The sequence below is a fragment of the Geospiza fortis genome, unplaced genomic scaffold (assembly GCF_000277835.1).
Source record: "Geospiza fortis unplaced genomic scaffold, GeoFor_1.0 scaffold396, whole genome shotgun sequence".
NCBI classification, from domain to species: Eukaryota; Metazoa; Chordata; class Aves; order Passeriformes; family Thraupidae; genus Geospiza; species Geospiza fortis.
The window spans coordinates 4,005,916-4,024,950 of NW_005054345.1; the positions used below are offsets into that span (position 1 = coordinate 4,005,916).

General features: G+C 45.2%; 1 protein-coding gene across 1 annotated transcript in view; it reads right to left on the reverse strand.

Annotated features, from left to right (window-relative positions):
• LOC102032779 (cytochrome P450 2J2-like) overlaps positions 1 to 895 on the reverse strand; it is a 9,303-nt gene extending 8,408 nt beyond the window's left edge. The window contains exon 1 of the mRNA XM_031058587.1: positions 689 to 895. Within this exon, the coding sequence (XP_030914447.1) occupies positions 689 to 895 (207 nt within the window). The remainder of the gene's footprint in view (positions 1 to 688) is intronic.
• Positions 896 to 19,035: the final 18,140 nt, after the last annotated feature.

Here is a 19,035-nt window from a genome sequence, read left to right on the forward strand (position 1 = left end):
TGGTGGCCTGAGAGCACCCAGGGTAGACAGGCTGGTGTCGGCCTGCTAAGCAAAAGCAAGAGACAAATAGTCACCAGAAAGGATTTTTGCAGTCAGCATATCAGAACTTCTTCCACCTTTTCAGAGAAGAATAGTCAGCATGTATAAAATCTCTCTCTTTTTGTCTCTGGTGGGAGTCAAAGCTGTGGAAACCTTTCCAGAGAGATCATTGCCTCTTTCTGCAACACAGAAGAAGCCACAGGACATAACTCAGGCTTTTAAATGTTTCTTTCAGATGTGATGGGGTGAATTGTTGGCCTCCAAGCAAAGACAATGACAGGACAATTTCCAGAGGTGATCTCCAAACAGTTCAGCTGTCACACAGCACTTTTCACCTGTCCCCCAGCACCTGGCCAAGCCCTTCTGAGCCCTTTCTGGGGTCCAGAAGGAAGTGGTCACAGTCAGATGGGAAGAAAAATTAGGAACATATAAATCTTCCTCTGTTATGGATTTCTTTCCCATTGGACCATCCTATTGCCCTGGAAGAGGAGGTGATAGTAAGAGATAAAACCAAGAAGGGTCATCTATCTCATGTGGTTATTATATATCCAGCTCTGCAGAGGCTGCCCTTGCTGCTTCTCAGTGTGGTGATATGAGCTATGGAAGGGTAAGATATTGTTATTAGGGAAAATGTCCATGGAGCTCTTACCTTCTGCAGTGCAAGGTGGAGGGGCTGCTTAAAGTCCACGAAGGTTCCCACGAGAGGAAAGAGCTGCGGGCCTGGAGGGAAATTCTTGGGTCGTCTCTTTTTCACCAGGTCAATAATCAAAAGAGACAAGACCAGAACCACCAAGAGCATCCGACCATTCAGCTTTTTCAAGAATGATACAAAATCAGGCCAAAACTGAGGCTCCATCTTGGCTGGTGAACTCGCAGGTTTTCATCCCAGGAAGGGACTTGATTCTGGTGTTACATTTGCTAAAACAGGAGTAAGCAACAACTGGAGAAGAAACAAAAAAAGCTGAAATGCTGATAGCTGACTGGAAGCTGCTTTTCCATATACAGCTGCTGCCAGACCACCTGCTGAATAACTAACTTTAAACACCAGGATCTCCAAAAACAACCCTGAAACCTCACAACATTTGACCAGGCAAAAACAATCTTGCAAACCTTTAGCTTTACATGTCTGTCAACTCCCTGATTTCCTTATGGAAGAGCATTCCTCCCTTTTGCCCTGAACAAGGGGCTCCTTTATATGGACACCCTGCTGGGATTATCAGCACAGCAAACATTCGAGGTGAGGTGAAAGCAGCTTATGGGGCTGATCACGTGTGGTGGGCGTCGCGCACTTTCAGGGATGCTGAGGCATCTGAGGTGATGGACACCACACAAGGGGCTGAGGGGCTGATCCTGTTAAGTGCTAAGCACCATCTGCAAAGGGCTGGGTGCCTTCAGTGCCCGCCAAAGACCTCCTGGCTTTGCCAGAGCTGTCAGGGGAGGTTCAGACGAGGGAAGAACTGCAGGGGCCCCGGGCTCTCCCAGCCACACAAATGAGAGTTAAAGGAGCTTAATTTCAACGGTGAGAACATAGGCTCATGTGCTTGCCATGGGATTGGAACTTATGCATTTAAATCTCTTGGGTTTTCTGAAAATCTCCTTTGAATAAGGCTTCACACTGTCCTGGGGGAAGGCTGCAGTGGACTGACAGTGACCTCTATGACTTGGAATCAATCTTGTGTCACCTGCTGATATTTAGCTACAACTTGGTTCCAGCTCTCTCTTTCCTTTATTTTTTCCCTTTTACAAAGGGAAAAATGTATACTAAAGCAAAACTATAAATAATGAGTTTTCAAGTTACTTTTCTAGAACTTAATATGAGAAATTCTGAAGGATGGTCAGTTTTTACTCCCATAGAATCCTATGACGGTTTGGGTTGAATGGGAACTTAAAGATCCTCTGGTTCCAACCTCCTGCTATGGCAAGGGATGCTGTGTCTTCAGCTTTAAAGAAAGCTTTAATTTTTAAGGAAAAAAGTGCCACTTTTCATAAGAAACAATAATTGGGGAAAAAAATCTGGTATTCTCTAGTCTTTGACCATTTTAAAAAGCTTTGCTGTCCTTGTCTTTCATTTTCTATCTTAGAAGCACAAGCAGGATATCTGATAGACCTGCACCTTGGCTATGGCAGGAGTCTTTTTTAGGGGCAAAAGTTACTGCAACCCAACCCTTCTTGCTTTGAAATATTATTTACAGGTTCCTAGATGGGATTAGGCAGCAAACAGGGAACAGCAGTGGGAGAAACATCTCACATCCCTTGTGTATAAAGCACATTTTACATGTCCCCATAGCACAGCTGTGAGCAGCAGTGGTTGGATGTGCTTTGCTTCTCCTCATGCCGGCGCACCCACGGTGCTCCTGCACCGCTTGCGTCCACGTGCCTCTTCCAGCCTTCCTGGTGTGGCAAGCCAAGCCTGGCTTACCAGAGGCTAAATCAGGATAGCAGGCTCGTGCTCCTCATCCTGGCACCGGGGAGATGACTCGGTTGGTGGAGGTGTCAGCCTACAGCATGCTCAGAGGGACTGTGATGATAAGGCGTCAACTTCTGCTAGCCCAGTTTCACTCCTCTGTTCCTCGCTGTGCCATATGATTTGTCAGCATGCACAGAGTGCAGATCCCTCTACCACTTGTGGCTGCTGTGAATCGGGCTACGTGCAAAGCCAAGGTGTTAATGTGTTCTTCTGGGTGGTGTTGTGGGGGTGGGTGCATCGTGGTTGACAGGAGAAATGTTATTTTTAGCAGGAGGAGCACATTCTGCATGTACTCACATGTGTCTTGTCAGTCAGAAACCTCAAGTCTATTCCTTTGCCTTGAAGCTTCACATGTCCAAATGCATACCCTCACAAAGTTCTTAACACTCCAGATTTACAAAGAATTAGGGAAGAGCCTTCCAGTATTACCAGGGCTCTCCTAACCTTGGCAGACAGTAACACCAGCATGTTATCAAACTGTGGTGATTCTGTTTTGGGTCCCAGGCTTTAATCAACCCAGTTCTCAGCACGTGGTGATGTGCAAATCCCCAAAGCACTGAGGAAGTCACGTCGCCATGGCACATAGGCAGTGCAAACATTGTTGGACAACTCCAATCTCTGCAGTGTTGACCAGATCCTTATCTGTAAGATCTTGGTCATCTGCAGGATGAACCTGTTTCTCTGGCCAGCACCATGAATGCTGGAACTTCGGTGTTCTGCAGACCAAATAACACAAATTTGAGTTCATAAGAGGATGTTCACCCACACATCTAGTAGGGAACAGGATGTAGACCCATCTTCCCCCAGTTTCTCCTCAAATATCTCCCCTGATGCCAGTACACAGCTTTTGATCACCTCACCTGAGCTCAAGGATACCATGTGGATAAATTGTGCCATATTGCATGGACAGGCACACATCACTGCCTGAATATTAAGGCATCTTGAACAGCCAAGAGACAGAAATTGGCCCATATGCTTTGTACCTTCTTCCCTGGCTAGATGTCTAACTGTGTGCAGAAGGTTTTGAAACACAAAGAGAAACATTCTGTTAAAAATGCAATTACCATTTGTTTTTCAAGATATAGTATCCCATTATTTTTTCCAGAGAAGTGAAATTCAATAAGGTTACAACAGAATGTAGTCCAACAGTTACCGTACTTTCAGAGCATTATTTAAGCTACAGAATTTCTTAATGATTAGAAACATATGTAGGAAAAATCACATGCAAAATGAGAATGACTGGAGACAATTTTCCCCCAAAACACTTTTTTTCAGGCAAGTAACAGCTCATCCACCACTGTTGTTCCATCCATCACATTGGAGGTGTGAGACTCCCACCCACCCGGGGAGCCACGTGCTCAGGTCATGTCAACAAACAGGCTCAGCAAAGTCCAAGGACCCATCCTGATCTCCAGCAAGGAATGTTTTGCTGTTTCTCTCCTCTTTATGTCAGACCCAAGGAAGTGAGGCCATTTTCACCATGGGCAAGCTCTTGAACAGCAGCAACCACCCCGATCCACGTTCCAGAAGGTTTTCACGCCGGTGCAGCTGCTGTTTCATGGTCCAGCACAGGTGAGTCTTGATGAACCTGGAGTCAGTGACAGATTAGGACACTCATTTCCTTTCAGGATTTACTTTATTGGATCAAATGAAATCCACAGGGGATTTGTAATTTCAGAAAGCCAGGCATGGAGAGTGCTGGAGCACCCAAACCTCCTGGGGTAAACTCAGCAAAGAGATGGTTGAACTCACTTCTTAGGCTGAAGTTCCCCACTTGGGGTGATTTCACTAGGACATAAGGGCCCCCATATATGCCAGACTTTGACTTCAATGCCCAGAATCAGAAAGCCAAGTCCATATTTACTGCTGTGTGTGTGTTTGGTGAATACTAAAGTGCCTCCAATTTTGCATCTTCTCTCTCTCCTCCCTCACCCAGACTAGGTGCAAGTAATCTCTAGGTTTTCCTGGGACCGTAAACCTCTCATCTGTAACGTCCTGGCCACAACATTTCCAGTGCTCGTTAGAGCTCCAAGTCAGGGAGCTGTCACCAGGAATGGGCAAACTGAGGCATTACGAGCCTAAACCAAGTGGTGTGAGCAGACCTGCAGTGTCTGCCTGTGCCATCTGGGAGGGATCCCAGAAGATGGGATGCTCAGTCCCCTTCTGTTAGAGTCCAAAACGTCCCTTTTCTGCTGTAGAAGCCAGTTGTGAAGGGATCACATTCAGACTTCAGCCAGCTAATTAAATGCAGTTAGCAGAAAGTGCTGCAGGGAGCCCTCCCTGTGCCCCCCGACCGTGCATCACCCTTGGCTTTTTGGTCCAAGATTTTTTTGCCCTTCGCCCCCGGGAGCTGCGCCTCCGTTGCCAGCGCCGCCCCGCAGGCACATCCCGTCCGGATGCAGCGAGTGGGATTTGGGGGTGCCGGGTGCTTCCCCCCGGGGCCGCGCCCGCGGCAGCGCCAGAGGCAGCGCCCACCCTCCCCTGGCACGGCTCTCCCACCGTCTGCCGCAACCCGGGCTGCTCCGCATCCTGCGGCTCCCCGTAAACCTCGGGAAAACTCTCCCGTCTAAGGCGCACCTTTTCAGTATTCACAGAGAAGAGTACAGTCACATATTCCTCTCAAAGCCACAAGGACTTGACTAGAGCTAAAATGTCATTTATGTACATATCACAAGCGTTTTTCTAGGCACAGATGTCTTTCTGGTGCCAATATGCTGTTTATGTACTTATCTGTCACAAGCACATGTCTACATACATATGCCCTGCTGGCAGAGGCACAGAGCATTTTGAAACTCTTATTAGACTGCTAATGAATAATACGCATACAAAGGAGAAAACAGAAGGTGGGTCTATCAGGAACAGCCTCTTTCTTAACTACCTTTTAATTGTAGGAGAGGAAGAAAAGAGATGAATTTTGATATGTTGGCATCTGTGAAGGCCTGCTTAGCAGCATCCAACGCCATCATTTTAAAAGTGGATTTTTCACAGGTTTGGGTATTTTGGGGGGAGGGGAGGATTTTTTTTTTTCCCTCTTAAAAAAAACCCCACAAAATTTTGACACTGAGAGTATTGCAAATCCTGGTGCCAATGATGTATGATAGTGTGATTGTCACCATGGAATGCTGAAAAGCTCGAGCAGCTGTTTGGCATATTGACAGTGCGAATTTAGAGCGTTTTAAATGCAAATGACAGTATTCAATTGATCGCAGGAAAACAATGGGTCATAGCCTTACCTTTCCTTGGCTATGCTCTGAATAATCAGGCTGCAAATCCATGCACAATAGGGATATTGTACACGTTCTGGGGATTTTATTCCCCACTTTCATGGGGGTCGATATGATGCTTCTTTTGGGCAGAGCTGAAATAAAGGTGCCGCTGAACCATCCCAGGCACCTCGCAGGGGTGAGGTGGGGAAAAGGGCATAATTTGCTCCAAATCCACCACGTCCTAAGTGTCAGCCTGTTTTTCTTCACTTCTATCCTTTCCCGTTTGCTCTTTAATCATTCCCAAGGGTGGCTGGCTTTCTGCCTGACTTGTCTCCATTATACCCTGCTGCAATCAATATGGCAAGCAGAAATCAGCAGGAGAAGGCATGTTCTGCTCCCAGTGAGAGCCGGTGGGAGGGAAGGAGATCAGGCCAGCCAGCTGCAACCCCAGCCCGGCAGGCGAGCCGAAATCCAGCCGAAAAAAGCTGCCGCCAGACGGCTGCGTCCTGTTTCCTTCGTGGTGCCCCCTGCCCGGCAGCGAGCAGCAGGTAAAGGTCTTCCTCCTTCCCCCAGCCCTGGCAGGGCAGGCAGGAAAACCTGGCCCGGGTAAAATTTACCCAGAAAGCCTTTTTTTTTTTTTTTTTTTTTTTTTGGCACTGGTGGAAAGAAAAACAAGGGTCTTTCCAAAGCAAAGCAAAAAGTCCAGGAATGGGGGAGCCACACTTTCACCTGAGCAGGTCTGGCACATATGGACACTGGTGAGTGCTTGTTGGGTTCACCCTGGCTCAGGTCTCCAAGGTTGGCCATGATAGATTGAGGGCAGCCACTGCCACTCTTGAGTACCTCTAGCAATAGATTTTTGGTTTGAAGACCACATTTCTTTGAAAACAAGTTAAAAACACATGCAGGAGTGGTGTGGATGAGGACATCACCAAGACATGGCTTTACCTCACCATGTACTTATTTGACAGCTCCATCCAAGAATTTTAACTTGGTGAATTTCTTCCCTTTCCCTAATTTGTATTGCTGAAATGGATCTTCAGGATCGATTCCCTTATTGCAATCCCCTGATTGTATCTAAATTATACTAGAGAGCAAAGCTTTTCTGTCTCCAGTGCTTCCATCTACTCTTCTGGTGTTTCAATCTTAAGCACTTTGGGTCAAGCACTGATTTTTGGGTCTCCTTGATCCATGGGTTGTGTGCTCTGGGACATTTCTGAGTGTTTCTGCAATACAACCACTGTACAAGCAGCGTCACAGTTGCCAGAGCAGTTGCTGAGATATCTGCAAGGTATCCATGACCAGATTTGCACCTGGGATCAGGAGGGTGAGTGGAACATCACAAATGGCTGATGCTCTTGTCCTGTCTGCATGTGAGATCCATGTTGTGGGCTCCTTGCACCAAAAACTGGCTTCTCCAGGGACTCCAACAATTACAAAAAGTTCTGTTTTATAAAGGGGAGATTCATGAGGAGCTGGGCTGGGAGACCACATGGTTAATGTCGTTCATTTATGGAGTCTTGTTAGAAGGCTCCACAAGTTTTTTAGGCTTTCCCAATCTTGCCCAGCAATCCCAGATGCCCATTCTGCCTAGGTAAAAAAAATCAAGGGACTGTACAGCTAAATGACACCCATTTCAGCATCCAGCCCTTCAGTCTCTGATGGAAGGCAATGAATAAAAAAACCCCAGCATCATTATTACCTATGCCTTCCTAAGATAAATCTGTTTACCTGTAAAACAGATGCATTAAAAACCAATCAGCCAATACAAGTAATTAGTTACAGGGTAGGCATGTGATTTGCTCAGCCTCTGGAACGGGGTAATGTCTTGCTTAGCTTGAACTCCTTGCTGATGGATGCTTGGTGAAAGGTCTTGGAGACGATGTACTCAGCTAAACGCTGGGGAGACAGAAAATGATTACTACAGAGAGACATTGCTCAAGTCAGCTCTGCGAGAAATTCATCACCAGCAGCATTGGCACCACACATGAGCAGCAGCGTATGGAAACTGAACTGTAAAAAGTAACAAAATCAGTGAACTAAGGGAACACTGCATACCGTGAACGTGAGGGAATGCATCGTTTCCCAGAGGGAGAAACATTCCTATTTAGCAGGCTTTTGTTTTGTTACAGGAAACACTTGGATGGGGGATTTAGCTGTGAACACAGAGCCTTTGTTTTCTGGGAACAAAGGGAACCCAACTGACACAGGTTGGTAATGGGTAAACTTTCTATGCTGAGCTGGTAAGTGAACCCTTGGGCTTGCTATAAAACATGCAGGACTGGCTTCTTGTGCCTAAAATCCCCAAAACAGCCCAAAACAGCAGCCATTGGAGGTACATTTATAGCTCATGTCTGCTTAGTGGCCATAAGACCACCCTAAAATAAAGTCAAGACCAATAGGAGGGGCTGCTGCCCTCTCCCCAACCTTAGCAAGATGCTCTTCATAAATCTTCAAAAGACATCAATGTTGTCTTTAGTCTGCTGTGAGTCCTCCTGGGAAAATCCCCCTGCATGGAAAGTGGAATTGAGGTCTCCTCTGCCCCAAAGGCTTCCTGTGAGCCCTTTTACCTGAAAGGTGGAGCTCAGCAACCTTCAGAGGCTCAGAAACACCCCACAATTTAACAGCAGCCCTCGTTGTTTACAAGCAGCTTGGCACATCTGGAACGAGAGAGAAGATGCCTTGACTTCAGCTAAATGAAGGGACTGATCTCATCCTACCAGAAGGAGAAGGGTAACAATAAAACAATTCCACAAGCGTCCCTTGCGATGACAGGACCAGTAGAATTTTTCCAGTCCTGCTGGCAAACGGTAGAAGGCGAAAGTCTTGTGGAGACAGAAGGAATAAAAACAAAATGTCTTGCAGGAGGCTAGAAAACTTTCCCAAAGCATTTTTCTTTAAACTTAACCACATGATTTACAAGCTTATTATTAGTTTCCCCCCTTCCTTACATAAAAAGAGAAATTAAAAAAGTGTAGATTAACACATTTTTGGATATCTTCCAAGCTCTCAATTACTCTGCTTAAAGGATTATTTTGACAAATCAAAATTCACTTTTTGGGTGGCCTGGAGAGACTCAGATTTGCTCTCTCTCTGTAGCAGAAATGATCCCTTCTCAGAGGGTGCTTACTTGTGTCTTTCAGACAAATAACAGAGAAAAATCCAGTCCAGCTTCTGATCTAACTGTAATACAATACTGGCTGCTGATTCCAGGGAATGTTTTCCAGATTGGTCAGGCTGGGGACTGTGCTGGGTACCTTAATCTCTACCTAGTCACTACTCAGGAGATACTAGAGGTTCTTCAGTGAAAGCAGAGCCTTGGGAGCTGCTACAAGGCCATCTTCACCTGGCCCTGCCACAGTGGCAAGAATTCCTGGTGGCCTCAAAGTGTAATGAGCACATTGAAGGCTCACAATGCATATTGGAAAGGTAAATGGATTAGCAAAAAAAGTGCCCAGAGAAGTTCAGAGAGGCAGTTTAAGAACAAACCAAACCACTGTGAAAGAAACAATTGTCCTGGAATAGAAAAAAGAGTTATATATAAGTTATATATAAGTTATATATATATATTCACTTAAAGACAATCTTCGTAAACAGGTTGAAAAAGACTATGAGGCTGGAGGAACAGATGGGAAAATGGAACAAACAGATGGAAAAACTCTATTTCTGAAAAAAATTTATATATTTGTAAAGCTATAGCTACTTTGAATGTTCCAAGGTTAGGAAGCTGAGGCATCAGGAAATTTATAACAAGTCCATAAATTCATCCATCTGAGATCAGCAGGATGGCAAGTCTTTTAGACAGGTGAGTAAGGTGCTTCCCAAACAGCCATGTACATCATTTATCCATACTTATTGCCACCATCCTCAGGGATACTTTGCTCCCCTTTAAGGCTATATCTTATTCACAGTTAAAAATCTTTTCATTAACCATAGCTGGCTAATACATTAAAAGAAAAGGAGCAAATTCACCTTGCTTTCTGCCATCTAATCACAGGGGGAAAAGGGGCCAGAGCTCACCAGCACTGTTAGAAATGTGCTGCGGACAAGAAGGGGAGAAGGAGTGAGCACCATGACTCAGCTCTCCAACTTGATGGGTAAGTAAAAGCATCTTCATTAAATGCCTCCTACCCACCTAGCTGTTCTTGAACAGCTCTCTGAGTAGTTTTAGAGGGGATGATCAAGAGAAAAAGTGGGAGGAAAGGTTTGATGAAACTTCTCTTGCAGCAACCAAGCTGCAGTGCTTGGGGTGAGACAGCCTTGCAGGAAAATGTGTGTCTTGTGTTTTAGTCAAAGAACCACCACCTGCAGAACAAATCCAGCCCAAGCTTCACATGGTGTTCCTTGGTGAAGAAGGGTGAGATACAGAAAAAACATTTCCAGCCACGGACCAGATGTGCAGAAACTCTCCCTGGAGTAAATGAATTCAGCAACCTCCAAGCAGTGCTGGGATAAGCAACAAAAACTGCATTACAAAAAGGATAAGTTGCTCCAAGGACTAGAGAGATGGTGGTTTGGGCTGGACGGTGTTAATAGGTGCTGGTTTATGGTGTTGGCTCCAATCCCTCTGAATCACAGCTTCACAGCTGTGAGAAGGGACAGTAGAAGTGCTCCAGCTCACTGGGGAGATGCGGAGATTGAATTTTTAACTGTGTGCAGTCAGCAGCATGGAGGTAAAAAAAGGATGTTTGCTTTCAGCACGGGGTCTGGGATGGGGATGCAGGGCTGGGGACCCAGCTGCCAAGGGTGTTTTGTTGTCTCCCTTATTTCAGGTCATTTCTTTTAAGTCAGTGCAGGGCTTTTAAGGACTGCGTCCCATATCTGGGTCTTAGCAGATTTGCCCACATGGTTTCCTGTGTGTGTCTCTGGGACTCATAAAAGCATCTTTAGCGCTCAAGTAAGTTCCCCTTTGAGAAGGGACTGTCAAAGACAGGCACTAATGTCATTAGGAGGTTACAAGGGGGAAACAAGAGAGAATTTGCTACAGATCCTCATTTCCATAATCTTGCCTTGGCTTCCTCGTTTGTCAGTTCTTAACCTCAATTCCTTAACCTCCAAATCTGTGGAGTCGTTGACCTTGGGGATTTGTCTTCAAACTGATTTCAAGTTTCAGGCAATCTAAATTAGGCTTCCCGTGACAGAAGACAAAACTTGGTCTTTCACCCAAATGTGAAAGACAGGCCCAGAGTGCAAGTGAAATCTTGCAATCGTTTTTTCAAACCATCTGCCCATCTGCAGTCCCAGAACAATATCAGTTCGGTGCTGCCTTCCCTCTCTCTCTCTCAGGAATAAAGAAATTACCATAAACAAAGCAGATCAAGGGTCTTTTAAAGCCAAATGCAGCCAAGACACATTGCTTCAGAAAGAAGCAGGAGAGGAAAAAAGAGCTGCAGGGGAACTTTCTTCCTAATTCTCATTAACTCTAGTTTGGCCAGTGATGCTGGACACTGCAGTGTAATTTGGAGGGGATGGTGCCGTGTCCCTCTCCATGGGCACTCAATTTCCAAGGTATTTCTGTGGCAAACAAAAGTGATCACCACAGGAAAAATAAAAAGGAAAATATACTGCAGAACTGCTCCTTAAAAGTGCTCCCTAACTGTGCAGAGGAGGGAGAATACAAGAAAGCAGGGAAATTAGTCTGGACACAAAGAGCCTTTTGGTCTCTCAGACCATTTCTGCGTTGCTCATGGCAGTCAAACCCCTGCCTGAATCACGCTCTTTATTTCAGGGAGCGAAGCCGTTGTGAGAAGATGCATTTATTTCCAAGAGTGTGCTCTGAGTTAGAGAGGCTGCAGCAAGCTGGCAGGGCAGCTTGGCACGAGGATTTTCTGGAGCAGCAGGTAGAGATGAACAACGGGAGCTGGACCAGTCCCTGCATGATGGGGAAACAGGGGAGGCAGAGAGATTAAATAATTCAGTGTGTGTTGATGTGATGCATGGAAAAATACCGCCAGAAGTCACAAAGCTAAATGCCTGGGTACCTCTCCAATGGATCAGAGAGCAGGTTTGGGAGGTAAAGGGAGGGAAACAGGCACATCCGTGCTGGGGAGCAGCTTGTGCAGTGGTGGCTGCAGAGAGGCTGCCCCCGAGGTGCCGAGAGGGGGAAGGAGATCTGCGGGAGCCTCAGCCTCATTATTTTTATGTTCAGCTGCCTAATTACTACGTGTCAGCTGTCTGTTGGAAGGAACGATGTACTGCAGCCTCTCGTTTGGGAATTTATAGTGATTAATGGGCCTGGAGGGAATGACTAACGAGGAAATGTTAGAATTAGTAAATATGCATCGCCGTGCAATGAGTAAAGCAAGGGACATGACAAATGAGCCCAAGTCTGTGAACGATGTAAATGTTGCAGAGGGACAACCTTTGGGATGTCCTGGGGACCCACAGAAATGGAAAGGAACAGGAGGGTGGGAGCAGCACAGGTGTGATCCCATGGGGAGACAACAAACCAAGTCAGAAGGACCCTCCAAAGCTTTCCAAGCAGTCCTAGGCAGACTTGGAGGAACAAACTCACTCTGGCAGAACTGCAGCAGGATGGAAAGCTGTTTCCCTGTCTGTTGTGTCCTGTGGAGCACAGCAAGGAGCATCAGTGTCACGGCCACGTGCTGGGCAATCACCACAATCTGTCCTGCAGCAGGACCCAGGTCTTTGAAGATATTTAGGTACTGCAAGACCCAAACCACTTAGTTTATCCATTTCATGTGCAGAAATTGCTTTCAACTCGACTGTTTCAGAAGAACTTGTTTACCAAATAACAGCTTTGCTGTGTGCCAGGGACCTGTAGCTGGTCCAACATCCATGCAAAGTAACACCTGCAGGCTCAGCCTTACAGGCAAGGACAGCACAGAGCAGCATCACAGAGGGGCCTGGGGTTTGGGGCCACTTTCCTTCTATTCCTATGTAAGAGAGATGTGTAAACCCCCAAAATTACAGCTTGCAGGTGTTCTTGAATGGCTGGCATTTTAAAAACTGTAACTTTAAGAAAAATTACACTATTTTCAGTAAATTTGTTAAAAGCTGTAAAAGGAACAGGATTAAGGAAGAAAAGCAGCTGTCTTAATTTCTTGATCAAACATCTCACTGAGATCATCTGGCAGTCGCTGGTCTGTACACCTGTCACTGCCAGCGTTCCTTGAGCAGTGCAAGGTAAACCTTTGTACCAGTGTTGCAGTCTTTATATGAAACTAGAACCCAGATTAAAATGTTTGTGAGTTTTGGGTCACAGAAAATCTAGAACTAGATCTGCTACAGAAAACTAAAATTTGGTCTTATTTGCACCTACCAGATCAAACCCCTCGTTCCATGTGGCTTTTCCATTTTATTTCCAGCACAGCAACATTATTCAAATTTCACTCAATTGAAAGATGCAGCTGTTTCTATTTTTGGTGCATCCCTGTTAGAGAATAGGAATCAAACAACAATTCTGCACTGTTTGGTGATCAGCAATATTCTGTCTGTAAGATAATTTTCACTCACTGGAAACAGAAGTCAGGGGAGCAATAGCTTAGGTACTTCTGCCCTTTAAATACTGCAAAAGAGCTGTAATGTTATGTTTTCTCTACAACAGACATTTCTGAAAGCTGAGGCAATTTTCAGAGGACATAACTAGATCATAGAAAAGCCTGTAGCTATGGAATAAATAATTTTCCTTTTTCAGCATGCCTAGATGAAAAAAAAATATTTACAGGGGGAAAACAAATCAACAAAACTAATGCCCCTGCCCCCAAACCAATCAGCTAATCTCCTTCGCGAAAATTAAATAATCTAAATAACTCCTGCCCTGGAGGACATCTGTGAACTCCTACAGGTAGAAGCAGGATCACTCTGTGTTTTGAAGTGCTTTAGGGCTCTGAAGGCAAAGCAGAATCACCAGTGCTGACCTCCAGTTTCTGACTGGACAGCAATAATTTCTATAATTACATTTTAAAAGGGCAAGTACTTCCCTTGCTTTTTTGTAGAGATGAATATAAACTGAGATAAGAAACATATCAAACAACTTCTTCATCCACAGCTTGACTCTGAGAGTGGAAGTCATCAAAAGTCACTTCTTTAGTGCCTCCTGAAGCAGAAAATGACAATTTCCCCTGCAATCCCCTCTAAAGAAACACTCACAAAGGCAATTTTGGCAAACCAAAGACCACCTCCAGTGTTCCCATGGGCAATGGGAAGTATCTCATGGACCCAAACCCTCAGGAACAGCCCAGCGCTGCCTCTTTCTCTGGCAGCAATGATGTGAAACACCAAATCCCAGTCTCAAAATCAGGACTTCTTCCTTTCCCATAGGTCTGTGGCCTCAGCCAAATGCCACTTCCATCACTCCTAATGGTGCAATGACCACTGCATCCCACATGAAGGGAGAGTTCATCTCTCTTGAGAAAGTTCAGGACTGAACCAGAGCTCTCACTTTTCCTGGATTCACCACTGGCAAGAGCAGTTCAACATTTGGTTGAAATGATGAAAAAGAAAACTTTTAGTTGAAACATTATATATACGCTAATTACAATCAATCCATCCCCAAACGGAATATTTAATTTCAATTTTCCCAAAGATGGCTTTATTTGGGGACTGTACATGCAGGGGGAAAGGATTTCTATTTTTCAACAGCAAAACATGATGTTTTCGAATGTACTTTTTCAGTTGGAAAATGACAGGATGGAAAATCCACAGCTATCTCTACTTATAACACATCATGGTTAGGTGTGTGTGCATAGCACTTAGCACAGCATAAAACATAACATAGCACATAACACATCCAGGTGGGTGTGCATATGGCATGGGCACAAAAAGTAAGTTTTAGAGACAAAGTTTGAGAACACAGAAACTATTGGAAAAGGAGGGTTAAATAGCAGTCAGATCAGATGGTACAAAGCAAGCTGTGCTTTCTTCATCTCAAGGAAAGTTAAAATACAAAAAAACCTGTTTGCAGGTGATGCTGAAAACACTTTGGGGGTCCCTCCATTTATTGTTGGGTACAGGGAGACCTGGTGCAAGAAACATTTGAAATACAAAGTCATTTGTACTGGGGGAACAATATGCAGCCCTCAGCAGAGAAAAAGTCAAAACTCAGCTGATGTTTCTGAGTCAGAGGCAAGTGCAACTGGTCAGATGTGCCACACGCTTCTCCCCCTCCAGCTGAAAATAACACTGCTTCCAAATATTCTGGGAACATGAAGATTTCAACAGCAGCCTCAACAGAGCTGCCCTATGCTGTGTTGTTTACTTTTGAGGGAAATTGTTGACTGCTTTCCATTTTGCCACATGTGAGACAAAACAATCCGCTATCCTTTTATTCAATAAAATTGTTTAATATTCCAAGTTTCTCGTGTGATTCAGAAGGGAACTGTTTCCTAGAGCCAACCTCTCCTGCTGGGGGGTGGAAAATGCCTGTTCCTGGCTTGGTTTAGCAGCAGGATGGCAGCAGATTGGCCTTTCCAAAGCAGGGGGCTTGGGCAGCGACAGGCAGACGTGCCCAACCATCAGCCAAAAATATCACCCAAATCCAGGGCAGGAAACATTTTTAATGGCTCACCTAAAAAGGCAAAAAATATTTGCCAGAGGTTCCAGCAGTATCACAGTTAACACAGCCATTTCTCCTGGTAAACAGGGGGAATTGCCTGGATTGCCTGAAAAGGGTCAGTTATCACCCTGGGAGCTGCTGGCCAAGTCTGACCTCTCCACCTCACACCTGGGTGCAATTTCCAGCAGCCCAGCCACTGCTTCCAGTGAAATCAAAGCCGATGCAGCCGTTGACTTCTAAGATCTCCAAGAGGGAGATCTCAGCTGTGGTTACCAGCTGGGCTGCGCAAGTGTCATTTTCCAAAAAACCCATCTGCCACACTGAGGCTTCAGTAGCCAAGAATCTGCTACTTACTACCACAAAACTGCTCCAGATTTTCACAGGGGTAACTACTAGCATTTACATTTTGGGAGGGACAGAGAAGGTGGATTTTAGAAACTGTTACTTGCAGTGTTGAAAGGAAATTTTTCTCCTCCTGTGCTGGTCCAAGTCTGCCTTTTTCTCTGCTGCTTTCTTGCAGAGAAAATGTTTTGCTGCTTCATTTTCAGATGAGTGCCCTTGGGTTCCCAAGACCATGGGGCATCTAATGTCTTTTATCTTTCTTGACATTTTGCATCTGTTTTATGTCTCTAACTGCCTTTGATTTCAGCCTTGGTTCTCTTTTCTCATATTCAAGCTTAGAGGCAGAGGCAGGCCAGCTGAGATTTGCATCTCCAGGGATATTAGATGTCTCCAGGGTTGATGTCTACATTGGAGCTGGTGCTCTAGATTCCTTTTAGCATCAATGGAGAGAAATGAGTGACTAAATCATTATTTATCTGAGCTACTTGAGGCATCTGAACTTAGTGGGGGGTGATTCCTGCATCACCAGCATCTCTTTTGCTCAGTTAGCAACCAATGGAGAAGTCAATGTTGGGAGGCACGACTCCTCTCCTGTATCACAAAAAATAAAATTTGAAGTGCTCTGAATGTGCCTTTCCTTTGGGAGAGTCCTGTCCCTTCACAGGTGCCTTTCTATACCCCTTGGCTCAAATGATTCACATGCACCTGCCTTCCCAGGTGATGCCACCAAGGTTCATGGACCTGGTCACGGATTTCTGCAAGGTCTGGCTGATCCATCCTCACTTATTGCCAGGGTATCTGGTGTGATTTTTCCCCAAGAGGACTCATGGAACCTAAAATACCATCAACAATCCTGTTTGAAGAGTATGGCCACTTACAAACAGGGAGGCAGGCTACAGAATGAAGGTTATTTAGTAGAAAAGGGGATTTATCATGATGGATGAAGGGCATTTTTAGCTCGAGAGGCAGCTGGTTTCCCTGCAACCAGATGGCCACAGGGTCCAGGCCAAACTTTGCATCTTGACCATGCTCCAGTGTGATGATTACGACTGACTGAACTCAGAGTTTGGCCACCGTGTGAATATTAAATACCCCAGAATGATTTCTAAATACTATTAGATTAGTGCAGCACCCAGGTCAACATCTCACCACTGAGCTCGTGGAAAAATGAGAGGCTGAAATAAACAGTTTTAAACCACAGATGTCAGTAAAAAGCACTCTCCAAGAATGAGACACTAAACTATTAAAACTGACCCAGGATGGAGATGCTGGAGCCCACCTAACATACAAGAAAATTGAAATATGCACCAAATCTGAGCTCAGAACTCGACCCTGATTTTACAAACCTGCATTTTGTCAATAAAAACATTGGCTACAAATATCTCAACACCTCCTGGTTGTCAAAATTTGGCCTGGGGTGGAAATTCAGATGTGTGAGCCACCTCTACTACTTCTTCATAGAGATGGCATAGGATTATACAGAATTACCTACTGAACCACAGCCATAAAATCCAGCTTGAGTTGTCCTTATGCTAAATGACTCCAACACAGATGTGTGAAAACCTGCTAATAGTAATCTTTAGGCTGCTTTAGTGAAACAGCTGAGTGTGGTGGCATCTTGGGAACTTGCTGTCAAGTAAATTCCGGCTTTGGGGAGCAGCAGGAGCAAGAGGGAAATGCTCTGGTACCTCTCTGCTCCGGTCATCTGGGATTAATCTGCAGCCAGGCATCTGTCAAAGTTCCCAATTCTTTGGGTATCCAGAGACAGATGAGGGAGATAGTGCATGCAAAGGAAGTCCACTCTGGAAATCACTTCTGTGCACACAAGGTAGCCTGAGCACCCAAAACCTGCACCAACAGAAACCACTCATATTCCCACAAAAAGAGAGATTTTATGCCCAGGTATAATATACATTTTAAGATTTATCTACAGGGACCTGATGAGCCATTTAGCAAAGAAAAAAAGGAGTCAATAGGAAGATAAAAAAAAAAAGTAAAACTACTCTCTCTACAATGCCTGCAAGTAGCTTCTGTGAATTGCTCGCCGCAGCTCCTCGGCGCATCCCGATCCAGGGTTCATCCGTGGAGGGAGGATCTTCCCCAATGCATCTGCACTTCATTAGGAGTTTGTAGACTGCTAAATGAGCAACAGAGCCCAGCATGAATGCACATTGTCTGAGCTGGGCTGATCACACTGTGTGATACAAGGGAGCGTTAAAAAAAACTGCTGTTCTTCAGTAAACATTGGAAGAGAAGACTGAAGATTAATTCAAACAGCTTGGAAAACTGAAACAAGAGAAATGAGCTGAATATTTCCAAATATGGGCTACCTTACTTCAGTATCAAGCCAGGAGAACCTTGGGGCATGCAAGCCAACCAAGCTGCAACTCCCTGGATAACAAGGCCTTAATTAAAAGCTAAATTGCACATACATAAAAAACCCCACAGGGCTCACTTCAGCCACAGAGGTCATGAAATCACAGGCAATCATATGACAAACATTAATCCAAAAGTCCAGGGAACAACTGCTCTGCACACACTCACTCAACACAAGCCACAGAAACACTTGCAAAAATGCCATAACGAGCTTAAGGCTTTTAGTACAAATAAATAAATCCACAAATAGTAACACTAAAGGAAGAGAGAAAAGGAACCACCAAGGGCTCTGGTCTTCTGTAGCAGGGAGTTGTTCAGTGAAAATGCCAAATTAACTCCGAGAGAGAGATTCTATCCAGTGCTCCCCCAAATCCCTGCTTCCCTGCTTCACCTCCCCATCAACTCCTGCTAATCTGATCTGGAGGAAAGTCTTCCCCACTCCAAATCTGGCACTCATTTTACCCTCACATACAATCAAAACATGCCAGCCAGCGCTTGAGATGTTTTTCTTTAATACCATTAGGAGCAATAACACACCATGTTCAACATCCCATCTCCAGCTGCTTTGGAGAAAAGCAAAAAACCCCAGCTCAGACACCAAACTATGCACAGGGGGCTCAGGGAGAGGAATAATTAGCTGATTTATATAATTCCCACATCCAGCCCTGGGTTTTATTCAGCATCCTGTGTTGGATGGTCCTGAACCCCATCACCTCAAGCAGCAGATCTCCCCACACACACACACCATGGCACCAGGGATGAGCACAGATGGTCCCACGCTGAGGTTGCATCCAGGAGGTCAGTGCAGGGTGATTTATCCCTTGGAGCACAGCAGACCCTGGGACTCAGCTGCTGTCATTTGGGGGCAAATCAGCTACTGCCATGGATATCTGCTGAGGATCTGCTCCTCTGTTTCAGCACTTTTTTTTGCCATTAAAGACCAGCAGCTTGCAAGAAAAGCAGTAAAAAAAACTGTAAAAGAGAGGGAATTTATGTAGGGCAAACCAGGTTCATTGTCCCTGCTAGCAGTGCTGACCCACCACCAGCACATCATGGTGCACAACCTACCCTTGCTGACTCTGTATTAC